We start from the raw sequence: 16,185 nt of genomic DNA, 5'->3' as shown, positions 1-16,185 counted from the left end.
CCCCCGAGAGGAGGCGCTCCCCGCACCGCGCTCGGGTTTCCTCGGTGGCCCGGAAGGGCTGGGGAGGGGCGGGTCCTGCGCGGGGTCCGAGGGATGCAGCTCCCCGGGTCGGGCGCGCCCGCGCGCCCTGGGGTGCCCCGCGCCCCGCGCCCCGCGCGCACGTGCGCGCCCCAAACTACAACTCCCAGGCGGCTCGGGTCGCGCCCGCCGCGGGTCCCCCGGCCGCGGGAGGGGATTGGTCGTCTCCAGGCGACCGGGCGCGGGGCTCGGGGCGCGGGCGGAGGCGGACCCGCCCCCCATTGTGTGGCGGAGCGCAGCCAGCCGGAGCGAGGGCGGACTTCTGGGGTCCGGAGAGCGCGGGGAGTTGGGTGAGATGCGGGGCTCCGGGGGGGGGGCGCAGGGGCGCGGAGTTCTGGGCGCGAGCGGGATTCCGGGGGCGGGGGGGGCTCCCTGCAGGTGGGACTGGGGGGCTCGGCGGCTCTAAAGCAGGAGGAGTCGGGGAGGGGGACCCTAGGACCGGGGAGGGGGTGTGAGAAAGTTGGAGAGGCGCAGGGGGGCAGGAGGAGAGGAAGTTGTGGGGGGCGCGCGTGGGGGTCCTTTGGGGGGCGAGGGGAGGAGGCAGGCGGGTTCTGAGGCCCAGGGGACCGGGCATTTGGAGAGCGGGGAGAAATGCGCATTGGGGGGTGCAGTGAGCCGTGGGGTGTGGACCGGGGTGCCCTCACCCCGTGCGGATCCTGGCAGCCGCCGAGAGGCCGCGTGGAATTCTGCGGACACCGGGCCTGGGCTCCCTGCACGGAGGGAAGTTTGGGGGATTGTCTGGGGACCCCAAACAGGGCCGGGGATGTTTGCTGCCGAGTCCTGGAGAGGGAGGCCGGGCCGGACCGTTCACTGTCCCGCTGGCGCCCGGCTGGCCGTGGGCTCTGCCTTCCTGCCCCGGGCAGCTCTTGTGGCACCTCCCAGACGTGCCCCCTGGGTTGGAGAACAGCCTGGCAGAGGTGTGAGGGGAGGGTGCGCAGGAAGCTGGGGTGCGGCTCCCGCTGGCCAGCTGGGAGGCTGCACCTGCTGGCCTGCCCAGCCCGGGGCTGCTTCCTGCCCTGTCCAGGCGCTGAGCGCAGGTCTGCTTGCGGCTCGCCTCTGCGGCCACGGCACAAGGCCCTCCTGCAGCTTTCCCTCTGCTCCGGGCGGGGGGAGGGCACGGGGCGTCTCTCCAGCACCTCTTCCTCAGGGCCTCTCTGTCCAGCACCCTAACCTGACCCCAGCCCGGCCTGGTCTCCCCCTCCCCTCTGACTGGCTTCCTTTCAGTTGCAGCCCTGCCAGTGCCCCACCGGCCATCGAGCCTGTCCAGAGAGAGACCCTGACCGCCCGCGGCGGGCCCCGGGGCGCTCTGCCCAGCTGCACCCCACCCAGAGGGCTCTGGGCCCCGGCTATGGTGGGGTGCCGCAGCCTGGCCCTCCTCAGCCTGCTCGTCTGCCAGGGGGCCAACGGTGAGCTTTGGGGGCCCCTCAGCCGCTGCACCGAGTCAGTAGGCGACCACCCCAGCTGACAGCCCACCCCCGCCCCCGCAGGTCGAGGGACCCCGGAGGTGAAGCCGGTGGTGGGCCGCGCCGGAGACGGCGCCCTGCTGGGCTGCGATCTGCCGCCCCCCACCAGCCGGCCCCCTCTGCACGTCATCGAGTGGCGGCGCCTGGGCTTCCTGCTGCCCATCTTCATCCAGTTCGGCCTGTACGCCCCCCGGGTCGACCCCGAGTACCTGGGTAAGGCGCAGTGGACTCAGGGGAGGTGGGAGTGAGGGGGTCCCTGCCTCCAGCCAAGGCGCAGACACCCAGGGTGGAGCCAACACGCACCGCACGTGCGCTCGTGTGCACCCCATGCCCCTGCCGTGTTCGTGTGCAGGTGCACACACGTGACGCCTGCGTGTGTGTGTGTGTGTGTGTGTGTGTGTGTGTGTGTGTGTGCACTTGGTGCTGTGTGGGGGTCCTGGGCCCCTCCCGACTCCCTGCGGGGCGCGTGAGCCCAGAGAGGGGCTGCAGGGGGCAGGGGGCTGGTGCCTCCTCCCTCCTAACCCGACAGAGCCTGGCTCCTAGGGCGGCGTGGGGTGCAGGGCCCCCCATCCCTGTCCATTTCGGTCTGAATGAGGAAGACCCCCGGGGCACCGGCGCCGGGGCTGGCCGCCCCCGCATGCCAGGGGAGGCAGCACGCAGGTGCCCCAGGGAGAGGTTTATTTTCAAACGCGCCGGGCTGTTGTTGGCAGACAGCCTGGTGGTGGTGCTCTGCCTCCACAAGCCCCTGAAAGCAGATGCAACCCCCCTGGGTGCAGAGGCGGGCTGAGGCCCCCACCCGCTGCCCGCCTGCGCCTGCCGCCTGCCGCGCGGTGGGCGTGGTCTCGGCGCTGGGCGGGCCCTGGCGGTGGGCGGGGCCCTGACTGCGGGGCGGGGCCTTGGCATGTTGAGGCAGAGCTGGGACCAGGCTTGAGGGACCCTCAGTGGCTTGTTTGGAAACCAGGTGATAGAGTTCCGACCGGGAGAGAAAGTGGGGGGCAGGATTGTAGAGGAGCTGAACAGAGGCTGTGGAGGCTGGAGGGAGGGTCTCCTGACTCCGCATGCCTGTAGGGGTGATGCATGTGGGCAGACGGGGGGGGGGGGGGACGGCTTTCAGGATGGGGGGCGCTCCCATCATCCTCAGGCACGTAGACCACTGATGTGAGGTGGATTCCAGGAGGCTATCCCCGTGCTGGTCCATGGGGGGTTCCAGGGCTCCATTCACTGCCTCTTTCCCTGTCCACTGTGGATCGCTGCCCTCAGTTCCTCTGTCCACTCTGGGGTCCTGGGCCCCAAGCCCAGCTGACCCAGGCTCCTCTCCAGGGCGGGTCCAGCTGCAGAGAGGGGCCTCTCTCTACATTGAGGGGCTCCGGGCTGAGGACCAGGGCTGGTACGAGTGCCGGGTGCTGTTCCTGGACCGGCCAAGCCCGGACGAGGCGGCCAACGGCTCCTGGGTGCACCTCACCGTGAACTGTACGTGGCGGCACGGATGCTGGGGGTCCCCACTGTGAGCTGTGGTGGGGAGGGGGCTGGGGGTCCTTCCTTGGTGCCCTTGCAGCCCCTTGGGTGGAAGCAAAGAGCTCGTTGCTGGGGGCTGGGGACGCAATACATCCCCCTGGCTGCCTGCAGCAGGCCGTGTCCCTGGTGGGAGCTGGGCCCTGGACCCTGCTCTCTGGGCGGACCTGGTGCCTCTCCTGCAGCACCCCCTCGGTTCTTGGAGACGCCCCCCAGGGTGCTGGAGGTGCGGGAGCTGGAGCCCCTGACGCTGCACTGCGTGGCCCGTGGCAGCCCCCAGCCTCAGGTCACCTGGATGCTTGGAGGACAGGACCTGGGCCAGGGTCAGGGCCACGTGCAGGTGAGGCTGGCGCTGGGTCCACGCTGAGCAGGTGGGCAGCCGGGCGGCGGCCTGGGAGGGGCCTTCGCGGCGGAGCGGTGCTGCTGCCCTCTGCTGGGCGGCGCGGGAAGCGCAGGGCTGACGGCGCCCGGCTCTCGCCGCGCAGGTGCAGAACGGGACGCTGCGGATCCCGCAGGTGCGACGGGGCAGCGCCGGCGCCTACACGTGCCGGGCCTCCAGCCCCGAGGGCAGCGCCGCCCACACCACTCAGCTGCTGGTGTTAGGTGTGTGTGTGAGAGTGGCTGCTGGCCCCGTGGGCGGACACGGCAGTGCCCGGGACCATCCCTCGGAGGGGCCTTGGGGAGCACCAGGCAGGCTGGTGGGGCCCCGCAGGAGAGAGACCGGGGCTTCTCCCAGCCCGGGGAGGCCCCACTGTCCATCACACAGGGGCCACACTGCGCTGCTGGAGTGACCTCACAGCCCCCCAGACCCCTCCTGGCTTTGTCTGGGCGCCCTCAGACCCCTGCGTGCCCACCCCGGGCTCTGGGAAGCCGGGCTGAGCCCCTCTTGCGTGCCGCAGGGCCCCCCCTCATCGTGGTGCCCCCCGAGAACCGCACGGTTAATGCCTCCCGAGATGTGTCCCTGGCCTGCCGGGCCGAGGCTTACCCGGCCAACCTCACCTACAGCTGGTTCCACGATGGCACCAACGTCTTCCACCCCAGGTAGGTCAGGGCGCCGGGGGCCCGGGAGCTGTGAGGCGCCCTGCTCATGCAGGACCGCCCGCTGCAGCCGCCTGCAGGCCCGAGTGCGGATCCTGGTGGACGGCAGCCTGTGGCTGCGAGCAGTGCAGCCCGAGGACGGCGGCCGCTACACCTGCGTGCCCAGCAACGGCCTCCCCCCGCCGCCCTCGGCCTCCGCCTTCCTCACCGTCCTCTGTGAGTGCCCCTGCCCGCTGCCCGCCCACCCCCAGCCTCTGCTCCACCGTCCTCCCCCCCCAGCCTGCCCCTCCCTGCTCCCCAGACCCAGCGCAGGTGACCGCGATGCCTCCGGAGACGCCCCTGCCCATCGGGATGCCCGGCGTGATCCGCTGCCCGGCCAGGGCCAACCCACCACTGCTCTTTGTCAGCTGGACCAAGGACGGGCAGGTCCTGCGGCTGGACAAGGTACCAGCGGGGACGGGGGAAGGACTTAACTGCCACCAGGGGACCGGGCACACGCACGCAGGGGCAGTGTGGGGCGGCACGAGACAGGGGCAGAGAGCCCGGTTCCAGGCGGGCACAACCTCAGGGATGGGCAGCAGCACACACACACACACACACACACATATGCTCTGCTCACACACACATGCTCTGCTCACACATATGCTCTGCTCACACATACATGCTCTGCTCACACACACATATGCTCTGCTCACACACATGCTCTGCTCACACACATGCTCTGCTCACACATACGCTGCTCACACACACATGCTGCTCACACACACACTGCTCACACACACATGCTGCTCACACACACATGCTCTGCTCACACACATGCTGCTCACACACATGCTGCTCACACATACACACGCTACTCACACACACACGCTCTGCCCACATACACGCGCTGCTCACACACACATGCTGCTCACACACACACATTACACATGCTCTGCTCACACACACATGCTGCTCACACACACATCACACATGCTCTGCTCACACACACATGCTGCTCACACATCACACATGCTCTGCTCACACACACATCACACATGCTCTGCTCACACACACACATGCTACTCACACACACATCACACATGCTCTGCTCACACACACAATGCTGCTCACACATCACACATGCTCTCCTCACACACACATGCTACTCACACACATCACACATGCTCTGCTCACACACACGTTGCTCACACATATACACATACACGCACACACACACACACACACACACACACGCTGTCTGAAGGTCAAGGCTGGGTTCAGCAGGGCCTGGAGAAGGCCAATTCCACGCCGGCGGCGGGGAGGGGAGGGGCTGGCCCTCTGCTGGGGGTCTCCGCCCGCCACCCCACACTTCCCCTGCTCCCTCCCGACAGTTCCCCGGCTGGTCGCAGGACCCTGAAGGCTCGCTCGTGGTCATGGTGGGGAATGAGGACGCTCTGGGGGAGTACTCCTGCACCCCCTACAACCGGCTGGGCACCGCTGGGCCCTCGGCCATCACCCGCGTGCTCCTCAAGGTGGGGCAGGGCTGGGCCCACACCTGGGGGCTCCTCCAGCTCCACCCAACCCCCCCAACACCAGCTCTGCCTGCAGGCGCCCCCGGCTTTCACCGAGAGGCCCCTGGAGGAATATTTCCAGGAAGTGGGACGGGAGCTGCTCATTCCCTGCTCAGCCCGCGGAGACCCGCCCCCTGCCGTCACCTGGGCCAAGGCAAGACCCCCCGCCCCTCCTTCCCCGCCCACCAGGCCCCCGCCCCGTGCTCTGATGGGGAGCCCGGCGTCCCTGGCTGACCGCTGGCTCTGCAGGTGGGCAGGGGGATGCAGGCCCACGTGGACGGCAACAACAGCCTCATCCTGCGGCCGCTGACCAAGGAGGCGAATGGCCTCTGGGAGTGCTCGGCCAGCAATGCCGTGGCCCGGGTAACCGTGTCCACCACCATCTATGTGCTAGGTTCGTGGCTGCAGAGCGGGCCACCCTCAGCAGGGGAGGGGAGTCACCCTAGGGTGGGGGAGGCCCCCTTAGCTCGCCCCCCCTTCAGGACCCCCACTCCCTCCCAGGCACCAGCCCCCATGCTGTCACCAACGTGTCCGTGTCGCCTGTGCCCCGGGGTGCGAATGTCTCCTGGGAGCCGGGGTTCGATGGCGGCTCCCCGCAGAGGTTCAGTGTCTGGTACACCCAGCTGTGAGTGCCCCTGCCCGAAGGCTGGCCCTGGGCGGGGTGTCTGCCCCCCCCCCTCCTGGCTCACGGCCCCACCCCCTCCTACATCCTCCAGAGCCAGACGTCCTGAGCGCGCACACCACGACTGGGTGTCCCTGGCGGTGCCCGTGGGGACGGCACACCTGCTCGTGGGGGGGCTGCAGCCACACGCTCCATACCAGTTCAGTGTCCTGGCCCAGAACCAGCGGGGCAGCGGGCCCTTCAGCGAGATCGTGCTGGCTGTGCCTGCAGGTGCCGCTGGGCCCCGGGAGGGACCAGCCGGTGGGGGGTCACGGGCTGGGAATCCTGCCTCACGCCCGTTTGCCCGGTGCAGGGCTTCCGGCCACACCCACGGCCCCCAGGCCGCCTCCCACAGCCGCGCTGCAGCCCCTGTCCCCACCCCGACGCCTGGTGGCCACCAGGACACCCCGGGGGGTCCTCCTGCACTGGGAGCCCCCAGAACAGGTTCCTGAGAGGCTGGACGGCTACATCCTGGAGGGCCGGCCGGGCTCCCAGGGCTGGGAGGTGCTGGACCCCGCCGTGGTCGGCACAGACAGGCAGCTGCTGGTGCCAGGGCTCATCAAGGTGCGTGTGGGTCCCGTCTGGCCACCTTCCCACCTCCCACTCACCCTGACCTCCCGAGGGGGCGGGCCAGCTGGGCTGATCCCCCCCAACCCCCACCCTCCCCAGGATGTTCTCTACGAGTTCCGCCTGATGGCCTTGGCGGGAGGCCACGTCAGCGGCCCCAGCAACACGGCCAACGTGTCCACTTCTGGTGAGGCTTTGGGGGGCCTCGGGGCAGGGGGCAGGAGCCCACTTACCCGGACACGCGCCCACCCTCCCGCGTGCCCCCAGGCCTGGAGGTGTACCCGTCACGCACGCAGCTGCCCGGCCTCCTGCCGCAGCCCGTGCTGGCCGGCGTGCTGGGCGGGGTCCTCTTCCTGACCGTCGCTGTCCTCGTGAGCACCCTCGCCGCCTGCCTTATGAACCGGCGCCGCGCTGCGCGCCACCACCGCAAGCGCCTGCGCCAAGGTACGCCCAAAAGTACGCCCGAGGCCCCACCCCAGGAGGGACCCCCGTGTGAGGCCACCCCCTGTTGGGACAGGCCCTAGAAATAGCTGCCCTCCGGGTTTGGGACAGGACCCCTAAGGATGAGACACGCCTGGGAAGGACACACTCTTGGGAATTGGCACACACCCCTTGGAAGGACACGCCCCCCGTTTGGGATACGCCCCTATGAACATGGCCCCTGGGGTTGGGACATGCTTCTGCGAAAGATACGCTCTTCGGATTGGCCCACACCCCCTGGGGGGCACGCCCCTAGGTCTGGGTCCTGCCCCTGGGAAGGATACGTTCTTGGGATTGGCCCATACCCCTAGAGGGACACGCCCTCTTGCCAGACACACCTCTGGGAAGGACACGCCCTCCGCCGTTGGGACACGCCCCTGGGAAGGATACACCCTTGGGATAGGCCCACACTCCTAAAAGGGACATACCCCCAATTTGGGACACGCCCCTGGAAAGGATACAGTCATGGGATTGGCCCATACCCTAGGGGGACACGCCCCCAGGCTAGGATACACCCTTGGTATTGGCCCACACCCGTAGGAAGGCCACGCCCCTGGGGCTGGGACACGCCTCCCAGAGGCCCTCTTACTGGATATGTTCCTGGTTGGGTTTTTTTTATTTTTTTGGTCACACCCGGGATGCACAAGGGTTACTCCTGGCTCTGCACTCAGGAATTGCCCCTGGCCGTGCTCAGGGGACCCTATGGGATGCTGGGAATTGAACTTGGGTCGACCGCCTGCAAGGCAACAGCCCCTAGATATGTTCCTGGGAAGAGCACGCCTTTGTGATTGGTACTCGCTCCACAGAGGCCACGCCCCCACTTTGGGACACGCCCCTTCAATCAGCCTTAGGACACGCCCTGTGAATGCCACACTGCCTTGGGACACGCCCCTGGGAAGATCACCGCCCCTTGGGCAGACCTTGCCCCGAGGCCACACCCCTGGGTTGGGGCACGCCCCTAAGCCCCCCCCCCCCCCCCCCCCCGCGGGGAGGAGACCGCTCTGCGTGCCCGTGTCCCGAGCCTGAGGTCAGATGCGTGCGGCCCTGAGGTTGCCTGAGTCTCCCTTTTCCTTCCCCGACAGGTCCCCCGCTCATCTTCTCTCCGCCCCGGAAGGCGGCCGCACAGTGAGTGCCCCCGCGCCGCCCCCTGCCTTCCTGCAGGTGTCCGCCTTTGCGCTCTTCCTGCCTGGCTGCCCCCCAGTCCCCTGGGCCAGGGACCGCGGCCTCCTGCCCCCAGCGGCTCCTGGCGTGGCTCGCTCGCCCTGTCTGCTCTATCCCACTCCAAGCCCTCCCCCACACCCTGATCTCCCGTCCCTCCCCAGCTCCGACCCCCACCCGGCCACTCCAGACAGCGTGACCAAGCTCAAGCTCCAGGCCTCGCCGGTGCCCAGCCTGCGCCAGAGCCTGCTCTGGGGGGAGTCCCCGGGGGCCCCCAGCCCCGCTCCGGACCCCCCTCCAAGCCGGGGACACTTGCCCTTGGAGCCCATTTCCCGGGGGCCGGATGGGCGCTTTGTGATGGCCCCCGAGGCGGGGGCCCCCCAGGAAAGGCTGGGGTCCGGCCAGGGGCCGCCTCCTGCCAGGCCCTGTGACTGCAGCAGCAGCAGCCCCAGCGGGCAGCCGCGGCCACTCTGTATCTCGGACATCAGCCCGGTGGGGCCGCCCCCTCGGGACCCGCCTGCAGCGCTGCTCCAGTACCTCAGCCTGCCCTTCTTCCGCGAGATGAACGTGGACAGAGACTGGCCCCCCTTGGGGGAGCCCGCCCCCAAGCGGACCCCGGATTACATGGACACCCGGCCCTGCCCCCGCTCGTCTCTGCCCCCTTCCTTGGACTCCCCTGTGGCATTGCCAGGGGCCGCCCCTGAGCCCCCCTCGGGGGCGCTTGCTGAGTGGACGCTGCGGGAGCGGCTGCTTTCCAGCGTCCTCCCTGCCGCTCCCCGGGGCAGCCTGGCTAGCCAGAGCAGCGGCCGGGGCAGCGCCTCCTTCCTGCGCCCCCCCTCCACCGCCCCCTCTGCAGGGGGCAGCTACCTCAGTCCCCCTCCTGGAGACACGGGCAGCTGGGCCAGCGGCCCGGAGAGGTGGTCTCGGAGGGAGCAGGTGCTGACCGTGTGCAAGAGGTGAGGGTGTCCCGGCCCCGCCCTGCCGCACCCCTGCAAACCCCCGGGGTGGAGGGACCTGGGCTCCTCACCCTCTCTGTCCCCCCCTTCCCCCAGGAGGAACACGTCTGTGGACGAGAACTATGAGTGGGACTCAGAGTTCCCTGGGGACCTAGAACTGCAGGAGCCCGTGTCCTGGGGCTCTGCTGTCCCCCGGCTGCCCCTTGAGGCAGAACCTGAGCAGGGTGAGAGCGCCCTGGCCTCCCCGCCCGGTCCCCGGGACCCAGCCCAGCGTCCTGGGCGCTCTCCCCCACTCCCGCGTGTGGCCCCCTTTGCAGGTGCAAAGACCCCGGAGCGGGGCTGCCTCCCGCACGCCGCGCGAGCCCCCGGGCCCGAGGCTCGCTGCGCTGCCCTCCGGGAGGAGTTCCTGGCCTTCCGCCGCCGCCGCGATGCAGCCAGGACCCGCCTGCTGGCCTGCAGACAGCCGGCCCCGCACCCGGAACAGGCCACTCTGCTGTGAAGCCCCCCGGGGGGAGCCGCGCTGCCCGGTGTCCAGGCCCAGCCCCAAGGGAGGCGCGCGTGGGCTGATGCTGGTGGTGGCGCGGGCGACGGGTTCTTACAGTAAAGTCTGGGAAATTGTTCTCTGTCTCAGCCGACTTCGCATCGGACAGGCGCGGAGGGACCCTGGGCCCCTAAAGGGGAAGGGGAGGGGTCTTTCCGCAGGAAGGCAAAGGCCATCACTTGCAGCTGCAGCGGGCATGGCAGGCAGATGGTGCCGTGGGCATCCTGGGCGGGACACAGTGAGCGCCGAGTGGGCCCTGCACCTCCCAAGCTCAGGAGAAGGGGGCACTCGGCTCTCCTCTGGGCAGCTGCCTGGGCCTTGGGAATGTGCCCGAGTTCGGGCCATCAGTGGCCCCTGGGATGAAGGGCCCGGGAGACGAAGTGGTGGGGTGTGGAGCTGGACCCCCGTGACCCCGCTAGGGCTGCCGGGCTCGGGGCTGGAAGGAGGGAGGGGAACGCTCCGTGTCGGCTAGTGCCCGGGGCCGCTAGAACTCCACCAGGTCGGTGCCGCCTGCCACCTGCAGGAAGTGCGCGGGGCTCCTTTCTGGGGCTCCGGGTTGGTTCCGGTTCCGCTCCCAGAGGCTGGTCTGCAGGCAGCGGTGGGGGCAGACCCGAGGCCCAGCCGGGGTTCTGCGCTGACCACACCCTCGCCGGTTGAGAGTGACCTCACCGGTTTCCTGCCCAGGCCTGAAGGGTCTTGGGCTCTCTCCCCCACCCCCGTGGGCTACTGCCGAGCCGGCCTGGGCGGGTCCCAAACCGGGCCGGCTGCTGTCCTTGCACGCGGGGCGCTTCTCCCCGTGCCTCGGTTTACCTGTTCACTCCTTGGAAGGGCTCCCGCCCGCCTACGCCAGGCCCCCAGAGCGGGGGGCGGGGACCTCCCGGATCCTGGGCAGGTCGTGCCCCGCCCTAGCCCTGTCGTGGCCACTCGGTCTCTGCGGGCTCCAAGCGGCCTCGCCCCGCCCCGAGTCCGCCCCGTCCGAGGAGGAGGTGGGACGGCTGAAAACCCCTGGCCCGGCCCGGGCGCGCCACTCGCGCCGACCACGTCCGAGCGTACAGCCCCGCGCACGTCTGGGTGAGCGCGGGGCGGGGGGGCGGCCAGGGGCGCGGGGGGTCCGACTGGGCCGGGGCGGCCAGCGGGGGTCGCGCAGGGTGGGGGCGGGGGCTGCGCGGGGGCTAGGCCGGCCTGGGCGGGGGCCGCGCGGGGTGTCCGGCAGGGCCCGTGCTCACGGACGGGGCGTCTGGGGAGCGTTCCCGGCTCCTTGCCGCCCCTCGGCGCGCTCCGACGCTTTCGGGGGACCCGGACCGCCGGCTCCGGACTGCCCCACGCCCACCTCGCCCCCCGCCCACGCGCGCTGGACCTTCCTGGCAGGTCGGCCACGTGCGCCCGGGGTCCAACGCGGGGCTGGTGCATGGGGCCCCCGTCCGGGCGTGGGGGCCGCCGTGCGGACGCCGCCCATGCCCCCCGCGGGCGCGCTGCCCAGACCACTGCGTCACCCTTGGCGTGAGTGACTCACCCCGCTAACGGCCCGGGGTGTGGCCGGGGGACGGCCTGGGAGTCGGAAGCGGCTCCTTCCCGCCTGCAGGGCCGGGGAGGGGGCGGCCCGGGGCTGCGGTAACCGGGAGCCGCGGGCGCTGGGGGGTGGGGGGCGTGCGGGCAAGACCTTTGCGGATCCGGGATCTGGAGGGGCCCGTCTCGCCCGTTTCCCGGGATCTGGAGGGGCCCGTCTCGCCCGTTTCCCGGACGCCGCGATCTCCACCCGCGAGCCTGGCATCCGGCGCCCGGGCCGCGAGGGTGTTCCTGCGCCCCCCCAGTTCCCGGGCCTGTGTTTGGTACACAGAAGCCATGGCAACGCCACTCCCCACCCCTCCGGCCTGTGGTTTCCTGTTTGTGAACTTGGGAGGTCTCTGCAGCTGCAAGGGGCGCCCGCGCGAGGGTCGCGGGCGTGGAGGGGGGGCTCTCCAACGGGCCCCCCCCGTGCGCTGCAGCCCCCTTTGTCTGAACGCTCAGCCCGGGAAGGTGCTCCCCGCGCCCTTCTCCCTCTCCCTCTCCCCTGCAGGGCGCCGTGGGTGAGCAGAACTGCCGCCCTTTGGGGTGGGGCCGGGTGCTCTGCCTGCCCCATTGTAACCTCCCTCCCGGCCCAGGGCGCCCAGCCAAGCACGCGCCAGGCCGCGGCTTTAGGGTGCACTTCCCACCTCAGCCGTCTCCCCGGGGGGTTTCCGGGCCCGCAGGGGCTGGAGGCAGTGAGCGCTGTGGCCCCCCGCAGCTCCAGTAGCCAGCCCACCCACCCCGCCCTGCAGCTTGCCCCTGTGCAGTGGGGCCTTGCAGCTGGAGATGGGCGCGGAGCCGGAGGCGGCGCCCGTGCCCCATCTGCCCTGGCTGGGCCCCGGGCAGTGCCAGCAGGGCTGTGTGGGCCCGGGAGAGTCAGCCTGGGCTTGTCTGCGCCATCTGGGCCCGGATTAATCATTGTCTTGTGCGGGGGAGAGCTGAGGGCGGGCGCACCTGCAGGGGGTGTCTCGGGCTGGGGTCACCCCAGCTCCTGTGTGGGGGGGTCCTTGGGGGACACAGGCCAGGCAGATGGGGGACACTTTATTTTCTTCCTCGTGTCCCCTCTTTGCCGCTCTGGCTGGAGACTGGATCTGGCCGGGCGGTTGGGTGGGCACCGCTGGTGCGGGTTAAAAATAACCCACAGATAGGAGAGCGGAAGCTTGGGCAGGGCAGGAGCGCGGGCACGGGGGAGGGGCGGCGGCTCTCCCCCCCCCCCCCAGGCCTGGCCGGCGCATCGGGTGGATGCCCGGGCGCGTGGGAGCAAGCGCTGGGGTGACGTCAGACCCCCAGCTATGGGGGGGGGGCAGAAGCAGGAGCCCGTTGGGGGCCTTTGGAGAGTACCGGGAGGCCCCCAGTGCGGGGGCAGTGATCAGGAAATGCCGGGTTCTTCCTGCCCAGCCACCAAGACTGGTAGTGGGGGGGCAGCCCCTAGTGTTCCCCCTCCCGGGCTTTCCCTGAAACCCCAGCCTGGACCCAATTCCTGCCTCCAGACCAAAGTCTCCATGCAGGGGCGGGGAGGGGAGGGCACGGCCTGGGGCACCTGCCTTAAGGCCTCAGGGATGGCCCTCAGCCCCGTCCATCCTACCAGCTCCCCTTGTCTGAGCCTCCTGCCACCTGCATGATCCCGGGACATGCCAGAGACCCTCAGTCTAGCCCCTGCAGGGCCCTGCTCGGCCTCCAGGGGCGCTGTTCAGGGGCGCAGGCAGGAAGCATTGCTCTGCCCATGGCAGCTTCTAGAAATCTCCTGGGCAGTGTGGCCCCACTCAGGACTGCCTCTGGCAGGAAGCCCTCCAGGCTGTATCGACTGAGCTTGTTCAGCGTTCCTGGAGTCCGTCGTCAGTTCTGTGGTCTCTGCGGAACCAGGACTGAGTCTTTCACTCCCCCAGCACCCTTGCTGTGTTAAAGGGCGGGGAGGGCGTTTGCCTTGCACACGGCTGACCCGGGTTCGATTCCCAGCATCCCATAGGGTCCCCTGAGCACCGCCAGGAGTAATTCCTGAGTGCATGAGCCAGGAGTAACTCCTGTGCATTGCTGGTTATGACCCAAAAAGCAAAAAAAAAAAAACAAAAAAGCAAAACAAAAACACAAAAAAACTGAGCTTGGGGCCGGAGAGATGGTACAGTGGGCAGTGCACTTGCTTTATATGTGGCTGACGTGGGTGGTTCCATCCCCTGCACCCCAGAGGGCCCCCTGAGCGCCGCCAGGAGTGATTCCTGAGTGCAGAGCCAGGAGGAACCCCTGAGCATTGCCGATGTGGCCTGGAAACAGAACGGAAACTTATCTTGGCATGAGGTGTGGGTTGCATCCCCGAGAACCCGTATCAAAACAAAAACCGTTGTCTCCGTGCTCCCTCCAGCTCTTCCTCCTGCCCCTGAATCACTCCCCACCCCACCCAGGCTGGAGCAGAGTTGGATTAGTTAGCACAGGGTTAGTTCGTCTTTGGAGGGGCTGAGCTCGCATCCTGGCCCCCCAAGATCTTATTTAGGGCCGGCAGTGCTGGGGTGGGGTGGGCGACATGCCGTGTCAGGGCCAGGCCCTGCTCTGGGCGGCGCCTCCTGCTCCTGTGACCTCGAGCTGGACCCTGTCTTCTCCGCAGCCGTCACCGCCATCACCATGGCCAACCGAGGACCTTCCTACGGCCTCAGCCGGGAGGTGCAGCAGAAAATCGAGAAGCAGTACGACGCGGACCTAGAGCAGATCCTGATCCAGTGGATCTGCGGCCAGTGTCGTAAGGACGTGGGCCAGCCCCAGCCCGGCCGCGACAACTTCCAGAACTGGCTCAAGGACGGCACGGTGAGCCTGCCCCACGGGTCCCCTCAGAACGGGTGTGCGCATGCACCTGGCGGTGGGCGGGGCTTACCCAGAGGCCTGTGCTCCCAGGTGTTGTGTGAGCTCATCAACGGGCTGCACCCCGAGGGCCAGGGCCCCGTGAAGAAGATCCAGGCCTCGACCATGGCCTTCAAGCAGATGGAGCAGATCTCCCAGTTCCTGGAGGCAGTCAAACGCTACGGCATCAACACCACCGACGTCTTCCAGACCGTCGACCTCTGGGAAGGCAAGTGCCGCGTGTGACATGGGGTGTGTGTGTGGGGGGGCGTGTGCTGGGGGCCAGGGCAGGACCAGGCGGGACACCACCTGCTGGCCCAGCTGAGCCCCGCGCCCCCTCCCTGCAGGGAAGAATATGGCTTGTGTGCAGCGAACTCTCATGAACCTGGGTGGGCTGGCAGTGGCCCGGGACGACGGGCTCTTCTCTGGAGACCCCAACTGGTTCCCCAAGTGAGTATTCTGGGTCCTCCCAGCGAGAGGCGGGGGTCCCCGGGGTGGGGGAGGGCTCAGCCCCTGCAGAGATGGGGTCTGTCAGGGAGCAGGCGCGTTTTCTGGGTCCGCCCCAACCAGCTCCCCTTCCACCAAGGAAATCCAAGGAGAACCCGCGGAACTTCTCGGACGACCAGCTGCAGGAGGGCAAGAATGTGATCGGTTTACAGATGGGGACCAACCGCGGGGCGTCACAGGCGGGCATGACGGGCTACGGGATGCCTCGCCAGATCCTTTGATGCCGCCACCACCGGCCCGCCCTCCCGTGGATGTTAATATATAGAATCTCTCAGGCAGTGACATTCCTGTGACCCCCCCGCGTGCTCCCCTCCGTGCTCCCCTCCGAGGACTGAGGGCAATCTCCTGTGCTCGCCAGCACTTAATTTTTCTCCTAAACTGGACCAACTCACTCAGCTTCTGTCCAGGACCAAAGTGGAGGGACTGTCCCCACCGCCTCCCCGCCCTCTCTGGCCGCCCCTCAGGGCTCTGCGCCCTTTCCCATTCCTTGGCCAGGGTCAGGGTCACCACCTGTGGCCTGCCTGCCACCGCCAGGCCTCACCCACGGCCCTGGCGGCCAGCACGTGGTTCCCACGAGGGGTCCGGGTGGCTGTGGCCCTGCGGCCCCTCTTGCTGTTCTTGCACTGTGGCTGAGAGTGGGAGGAGGGACGGGGAGGGCTAGGGTTTCACTGTGAGCCAAGGCTAGAAGAATCTAGTTGACCAATAAAGAATCTGATTTTTTTTTGATGGACTCAGGCGGTGTCTGGGCCTCATTCATGTTTGGACGAGGTGGGTGGCAGATCAGATGGGGGTGGGTACAAGGTGGAGCATTTCACCCCAGTCTAATACCCCCAAACCCATGTGCTTCCTGGTTTAGGGATGGCAGGTGGTGGATGAGAAAACTTACAGCCGCTGGTGGCCAGGAGGCCTGTGGAGGGCCACCAAGGAGAAAGCCCAGCATAGATGGGGGGTGCCCTGCGGGAAGAGGGGGCTGCTGCATAGCCCCGAGTGGCGGACCCCGAAGGCACACAGATGGAAAGCAGGTCTAGCTTGGTCCCAACCTACGGTATCACCTTTAACCAAGCATCATGGGGATTTCATGGGGGCACACATCCTGTGCTCCCCTGGAAGGCTCCACCCACTGCTGCAGGCTCCACCCCCACAATAGATCACCTATCACTGTAGGCTCCGCCGGCTGCTGCAGGCTCCACACTCACAACAGACTCCACCTATCACCACAGGCTCCACCCACCGCAACAGGCTCCACCCCCAAGATAGATTCCACCCATCACTGTAGGCTCCGCCCGCTGCTGCAGGCTCC

At 68.5% G+C, this 16,185-nt stretch overlaps 2 protein-coding genes across 9 annotated transcripts in view; both read left to right on the top strand.

Moving 5' to 3' along the window:
* Positions 1-10,101, top strand: part of IGSF9 (immunoglobulin superfamily member 9) — a 15,581-nt gene extending 5,480 nt beyond the window's left edge. For 2 of the 8 annotated variants that reach the window (XM_055120571.1, XM_055120572.1), the window contains exons 2-20: positions 1,303-1,484; positions 1,566-1,754; positions 2,862-3,011; positions 3,239-3,393; positions 3,539-3,656; positions 3,953-4,094; positions 4,162-4,307; positions 4,393-4,535; positions 5,465-5,605; positions 5,682-5,798; positions 5,894-6,038; positions 6,146-6,269; positions 6,361-6,536; positions 6,619-6,869; positions 6,975-7,059; positions 7,140-7,316; positions 8,435-8,477; positions 8,675-9,466; positions 9,563-10,100. In XM_055120571.1, coding sequence (XP_054976546.1) covers positions 1,427-1,484; positions 1,566-1,754; positions 2,862-3,011; positions 3,239-3,393; positions 3,539-3,656; positions 3,953-4,094; positions 4,162-4,307; positions 4,393-4,535; positions 5,465-5,605; positions 5,682-5,798; positions 5,894-6,038; positions 6,146-6,269; positions 6,361-6,536; positions 6,619-6,869; positions 6,975-7,059; positions 7,140-7,316; positions 8,435-8,477; positions 8,675-9,466; positions 9,563-9,965 — 3,555 coding nt within the window. In that variant the 5' untranslated portion in view covers positions 1,303-1,426 and the 3' untranslated portion in view covers positions 9,966-10,100. Of the gene's footprint in view, positions 369-623; positions 1,485-1,565; positions 1,755-2,861; positions 3,012-3,238; positions 3,394-3,538; positions 3,657-3,952; positions 4,095-4,161; positions 4,308-4,392; positions 4,536-5,464; positions 5,606-5,681; positions 5,799-5,893; positions 6,039-6,145; positions 6,270-6,360; positions 6,537-6,618; positions 6,870-6,974; positions 7,060-7,139; positions 7,317-8,434; positions 8,478-8,674; positions 9,467-9,562 lie in introns of those variants that run through there. The other 6 variants (XM_055120568.1, XM_004613771.2, XM_055120566.1 and 3 more) reach the window with 6 other exon arrangements.
* Positions 10,102-10,931: 830 nt separating this feature from the next.
* TAGLN2 (transgelin 2) lies at positions 10,932-15,615 on the top strand. The gene is made up of 5 exons (XM_004613773.3): positions 10,932-11,078; positions 14,149-14,345; positions 14,433-14,607; positions 14,726-14,828; positions 14,965-15,615. The coding sequence occupies exons 2-5, from the start codon at positions 14,166-14,168 to the stop codon at positions 15,104-15,106; spliced, it is 600 nt and encodes a 199-aa protein (XP_004613830.1). The 5' UTR covers positions 10,932-11,078; positions 14,149-14,165; the 3' UTR covers positions 15,107-15,615.
* Positions 15,616-16,185: the final 570 nt, after the last annotated feature.

This window comes from Sorex araneus, chromosome X (genome assembly GCF_027595985.1).
Source record: "Sorex araneus isolate mSorAra2 chromosome X, mSorAra2.pri, whole genome shotgun sequence".
Classification (NCBI taxonomy): Eukaryota; Metazoa; Chordata; class Mammalia; order Eulipotyphla; family Soricidae; genus Sorex; species Sorex araneus.
The sequence above is the reverse complement of the archived record's forward strand: the minus strand, read 5'-3'. Positions and strand labels throughout refer to the sequence as shown.

Excerpts from the sequence above, each read along its gene's own strand:
- TAGLN2 (XM_004613773.3), top strand. The coding sequence starts at position 14,166 with ATGGCCAACCGAGGACCTTCCTACGGCCTCAGCCGGGAGGTGCAGCAG. Across the intron at positions 14,608-14,725 it reads GACCGTCGACCTCTGGGAAG|GGAAGAATATGGCTTGTGTG; the intron begins GCAAGTGCCGCG and ends CCCTCCCTGCAG. Across the intron at positions 14,829-14,964 it reads GACCCCAACTGGTTCCCCAA|GAAATCCAAGGAGAACCCGC; the intron begins GTGAGTATTCTG and ends CCTTCCACCAAG.